The sequence below is a fragment of the Marmota marmota genome, unplaced genomic scaffold (genome assembly GCF_001458135.2).
Source record: "Marmota marmota marmota unplaced genomic scaffold, marMar, whole genome shotgun sequence".
NCBI lineage: Eukaryota > Metazoa > Chordata > Mammalia > Rodentia > Sciuridae > Marmota > Marmota marmota.
Window position 1 is genome coordinate 20938104 of NW_026000153.1, and position 5963 is coordinate 20944066.

General features: G+C 46.1%; 1 protein-coding gene across 4 annotated transcripts; it reads left to right on the plus strand.

The window, feature by feature from the left end:
• Positions 1-4878, plus strand: Igfbp1 (insulin like growth factor binding protein 1). 4 transcript variants are annotated; one of them, XM_015490301.2, is made up of 4 exons: positions 1-528; positions 2000-2184; positions 3185-3310; positions 4172-4878. In XM_015490301.2, exons 1-4 carry the CDS (start codon positions 99-101, stop codon positions 4301-4303), a joined length of 873 nt encoding a protein of 290 aa, XP_015345787.1. In that variant the 5' UTR covers positions 1-98; the 3' UTR covers positions 4304-4878. The 4 variants fall into 4 exon arrangements, with proteins under 4 accessions (XP_015345787.1, XP_015345784.1, XP_015345785.1 ...); XM_015490298.2 differs by having other exon boundaries at positions 2-534; positions 3182-3310; XM_015490299.2 differs by having other exon boundaries at positions 2-534.
• The last annotated feature ends 1085 nt before the right edge of the window (positions 4879-5963 follow it).

Consider the following 5963-nt stretch of genomic DNA (forward strand, 5'->3'; position numbering starts at 1 on the left):
CGCGGGCTGCACCCAGCGAGCATCGTGCACTGCCCACTGCGATCCAGAATCGGACACCTATCAAGCCACTGCCAGCTGCCCAGAGAGCATTGACCACCATGCCACTGCCACCTGCCCAGAGAGCATCGTTCACTGCCTGCTACCCTCACTTTGCTATGCCTGAGGTCCCAGCTGCCAGCCTCTGGCCGTTCCTGCTCCTGCTGGCTGTCCAGGTCAGCGCGGTTGCCAGCTCGACCCAACCCTGGCACTGTGCGCCCTGCTCCGCAGAGAGGCTCGCGCTCTGCCCACCAGTGCCTTCCTCGTGCCCGGAACTCTCCCGGCCTGCTGGCTGTGGCTGCTGCCCTATGTGTGCCCTGCCTTTAGGAGCTGCCTGCGGCGTGGCCACTGCACGCTGTGCCAGGGGACTCAGCTGCCGTGCGCTGCCGGGAGAACCTCGGCCCCTGCACGCTCTTACTCGGGGTCAGGGCGCCTGCGTGCCTGAGCCTGCCACCCCCACCGCGAGTGGACTCTCCAGCATTGAAGAAAAAGGTGAAGGTACTATAGCCCCTGTCCTGGGATATTTTAGAGGCCTGAAGCCCGACAGGGACTTGTCCAAAGCCCACAGCGAGTGGGACACAAATGGCCCAGGTGGAGTGCTTGAAGCTGGAGTCTGTAGTGGGGAAAAGAGCTTCAGTCACCTAGTGGAGGCCCAATATTGTTGGGTCCTGGGGGAAGTGCCCCTGGAGAAAAAGGGAGAGGCCCAAGGGCACACAGCTTAGTGGAGCATAAGGAAGAGAACCCACAGGAGGCACCCTGGCCCGTTGAGCTCTTGAGATCAAGACAGTGGAGGCCATGAGACTGCGGGGGGGACTTAGACCTCCTATGACAGCCCCAGGGGCTGGTGCATTCATTTGGAAAGGTTTAGGATGGGACTCCCTCCAGCTGGCCCCTCCAGGAGGTGGTTGGAATGTCCTTTGTAATATATGTCCTGTGGATACAGTATGTGCTTCCCAGATGTTTACAGAACATAATGTGAAAATTTAAGCTAAAAACTTCATTTCCATTCATTGCCATAGACAAACAGTGTTTGATGTGTATGTTGCCCCTAAGAACTTGACAATCAAGTTGCTTCCTGAATTTAAGCAGTGATTTGTTTGTAGTAGGAAGCTTAGGAAATGCCTCTTCCTCTACTCCAGCCCCATATCTCCCCATCTGGGCTGGTTGCACTTCCTGTGTAGGTCTTGGAGTAGTCTCCAGGTTCCATAACTTAATAGGAATCTGTATGGGAGCACCAGACTATTCTGAGTAGGGAACACAGTTTTTCCTGTCCTTGAGAGTAAAAGAAATGGAGCTGTCTCAACATTCCTCAAAGGAAATGGATTTCCCTTGGGCTAGGGGTGAGGTCCTTTGAATTAATTCTCTCAGATTCTTTCCATGTATCCTTGGACTCTATCTCCAAGGTGTCTAGTGACTTCCCTTTCTTTGGATGGGGGCAGAGAAGATGTTGGTTACAGAGAAGTCACTTAGTATTCACTTAGTGAATAGGGCAGGGCCCCGTGGAAGACAAGAGACTACTTACTGGTTTGGGTTAGGGGAGCTGCATTCTAGACCCTACATCTCACTGAACTCTACCACCTGTTTATGGGATATCACATTTTATGGACGGAAATCTGAAGTTCTAAGACTCCTCACTAATGGGGTCAGGAATTGAGCCCTAATCCTTGGCTTTTTCCAGGTGTTCCTGGCCTCAGCAAACCTACATGTTGCTCCTTCCCAGCCACTTTAGAACTAAAATCATGGGGCACCCTTAACACCCTCCAGAACTAGTTTCTTCTAGAATTGAACTGGGATTGCTGTTGGGTCATCGATGATCTCTTCCCAGAAACTATCTCCAAAAATCTGGGTTAACCTGACCATAGTTGCATCCTGGCCTGGTGGTTTTGAGGGAAGGAAGTGACTCTGGGGAGTCAAGGGCAGGTGTTTTCAGAGGGCTCATGAGTTTGCTGCATTTCTTTTTCAGAAGCTAAGGCCTCCATGGTCCCCGAGAGAGTGCCTCCTGAGAGTGCGGAGATGACTGAAGAGCAGCTATTAGAGAATTTCCACCTAATGGCCTCCTCCAGCGAGGATCAGCCCATTCTTTGGAATGCCATCAGTACCTACAAAAGCATGAGCGCCCGTGAGATGGCCGACATAAAAAAATGGAAGGTGAGGCCATATGGTTAGATGCATTTGCAGCTAAGTACCTTTAGGCAGGTTACTTCATGTCTCTGAGCTTATCCCTAAACAAGGGGTCAAGAGTAGAAAATCACTAAAGAACATTGGGTTATACTTTGCTGAAGCTAAGCACAAGAGCCTAACTATCCTGCCTCCCGTCATATCTTTTTGTCCCCTTTAAAAATTATGGTAAAATATACATAAAATTTATCATTCTAGCCATTGTAAATACAAGCTTCTGTCTCATTAAGTACATATGGCAACCATCATCACCATCCATCTCCCAAACTGAAACTCGAAACCCATTAAAAAATAACTTCCCATCACATTTTAATTCTACCACTCGAGGGCGACAGAGAACCAAAGTTGGAGTGACTTAATTTCATTCCGGAGTTGGGCGAGGCATAAAAGAAAGAAAATCACTACCACAGATATGCATGCCCAGAAGAGTGAAATACTGAATTATTTTTTGGATGCTTCAGAATTTCATCTGGAAATGATGACAAATGGAGGAAAGTTAATTCTTATCTCAGGATGCCTTGTTCCTCACTTGATTTGGATTATGTGAAATAACTTTGTAGATTGCAAAGTTTTTCAAAATCTGAAAGTCTCTGCTGCTAAATTCTCTGTTTTCTCACTCTCATTTCTACCAAATGGTGGGTGCCAACAAGTGGCAGGAGGAGTACAGAAAGGTTTTATGGTATTGGCTAGACTTTTGCCAGGGGATGTCTCTGTGTAGGTGTTTAGAAAGCATTCAGTGAGGGAGGGAGTGATGTTCCCATCCTTTATCCTAAAAGCTCAAGTCAGAGACCAGACCCCTTGCACACATGTGGGAAAAGAAGTCCTAGAGACTGCTGGTAATTTGGAACCGGGTCCTGGGACCTCATGGCTAAATGTTGGGGCTGCTCTGGCCCATATAAAACCTCAATTGATTATCATTTAAGATGATAATTTTCTGATATTCATCCTAATCAAAATTTTCTTTTAGCAGCCCTGCCGACGAGAACTCTACAAAGTGCTGGAGAGATTAGCTAAGGCACAACAGAAAGCAGGAGAAGAAATTTACAAATTTTATCTGCCAAACTGCAATAAGAATGGATTTTATCACAGCAAACAGGTAGGTGGCCTTACTACTGGGTGTTGTCATAGGGATAGCCACCGTTACCCCACATCGATGGTAAAGAATGGTTAATCCTACATGTATACCATAGCTGGGTTTATTAAGCTGGTTTCCTGTGGGTATCAGGAAAATATAATTCCAAGGTAGTTTCATGAGCTTCTCAATATTCCAAAGCCAGTGGAGGAAACCCTATGCTGGGCCAGCAGTCTGGAGCTGACCCTTGCTCAATCACTCAGCAAGCAAAAGAGAGGGCTTCACAAGTTTCCTAACACTTGTGATATCAGTTCCTGGCCTATAATGCTAGAGAAACAAAACAACTCAGTTTGGAAGAGAAAGTCTCATTGGACATCTGTTACTTTTTCTCCCCCACAAGGGGAAACAACCTCTAAAATAAAGCACAATAACATATTTGTGACTTGTAAATAATAAATGTGACCAAACAAACCCAGACTTAATTTTGAGGAAGCCTTCAGGACTCAGAGAAGCACACATTCTGGAGGTTTTTTTAATGGGGGGTGGGAGAAACTTGAGGTCTAGGCACTGCCTCATAACACACAGGGAACAGTGGTTCCAACATGGGATATGTTGCCTTGGGACTGGGCTCCTCTGGCATTGGGGCCATGAAGCAGACAGATGTCACAGTACTGTCTTTCACACATTTACTAAGTTCTTATCACATATGCTACTCAGCCATTATCTCCATATGTGTTGAGAATGAGGAGGGTGTTGGATTTGCCCTCTTGGCTGGTGGGTGGCTCTGCAATGCTCTGGCTTCGCTCAGGGAGGGGGCCGGCCAGAGCCACACCTTCCCTGTCCTTTCCTTGTCTGCTGCTCTTGACCTTGGACTTGTCTTTGCAGTGTGAGACATCGCTGGATGGAGAGGCAGGACTGTGCTGGTGTGTCTACCCTTGGAGTGGGAGGAGGATCCCGGGATCTCTGGAGATCAGAGGGGACCCCAACTGCCACCAGTATTTTAATGTGAAAAACTAAAAATAGATGCTGCATATGTTCTTTCACATGAAGTATTTAAGTATATAGCATATTTATACTCTAGGACATACACACATTTTTATATATGTGTATATGTATATATTTAAGGACTACTTTTTATACTCCACATATTCCTTGGTATATAAAACTGGTTTATATTTATTCACTGTAAGTTTATTTTTTTCTACACAGTATCTTGTGCTATATTAATTTGTATATCATGAAACACTTCTCATCACCTTATGTGTAAATACTATATTTCAGTTCTTCAAAAGCTCATGCTTCTGTTTATAAAGAGCATAGATGGCTACTATCTAGAAGATGCAGAAGCAAATAGGAGGCAGTGGTCTTCCAAGTGGTTTAAAGGACAGTAAACCTGTATTTAAGAATGATTTACTTGGCACATCCCGCGGATCCATGTCTGATGTAAATTTTCATGGAAAGTTGAAAAGTTAAAATGTTGAGTATGTAATCAAAGCTAGACGTGGTGATGTTGCTCCATGTAAAAAATGTGCATTGGATACATTGTTAAATACACAACAGAACATTTGGAATAAATATTCTGCATGAAAATATTTTTATCTCTGTGGCCATTAATTGAAATATGTTGTCATCTTTGTTTCTGAAATCCCTTCCTCTTTTACCCTTACCTGCCTCATAGGGTTTATGTTTCTGCTGTAGATGGTGTTTTCTGTCTGCCCTATACCCCTGGCCTCCTACTTCACAGCATAGTCAGGCGTCCTCTGTATGCACCAGGATGGCTGTCCCCTCCTACCTCTCAGACAGCCCCCTTCTTCCCCAGGGCTCTTTGCCTACTCTCCTTCCCTTCAACTTAAAAATAGGCTCAGGGTTTCTTCCATCTTCAAGGCAAGAAGGAAACACTTTAGTTTTGCTCACTCAATGTTCTCCTCCCTCACCTTCTACTACCTATTCTTTGATCCTTCTGCCTTGAGCAAACACTTCAGTGGGTCCTGGGTCCTGCCTGGTGGGAGGTCCTACTCTGCCTTCCTGAAGGGTCTGGGGCATCATAGCTCTGCATGGATTAGCTGTTGTAGTTTCCTATTGATCTTAACCACAAGGAATGATAATGCTAAGAGACTTCTTGAAGGATTGCCCGTGTTCCAGATATGCTCATCCTTACGGCCACTGTAGTGCACTTCCCCTGGTCATCAGGATCAGTCATCCCAGCCATCACTGTGGCTACCTTCTTTGCCTTTTGACTCAGACATGAGGACCTCAAAGTGGCCAGTGGCAGTCTTAATTTTCAGTTCAGTGAATCACAGTTGTGTCTCCTGACAGAATCAAGACCTGTAGGCCAGAAGAGCATAAAATTGTGGGAAGAGAAAGCAAATTTTATGCTATTGGGTTAGTAGGAGTAAAAGTGGGTGGTGCAACTCTCATTTCCACCCCTTGATTTGTGGAATCAATGGGGGAAACAACATCACTCATGGACACAGGTTCAGAACATACACAGCCTCCTGGAGAACCTTGCCAAGCCCTGCAAGGTATTGCCCCCTAGCTGGGGCTGTCACTGTGACTTCAAAAGGCCATCCCACCATTCCACCAAGACACCTGCTTCAGGATGATGGAGAACCTGGGAAGACCAGTGAATTCTACAAGCATGGACCCACTGCTGCACTTCATTTGCTGTGAAGTGAGT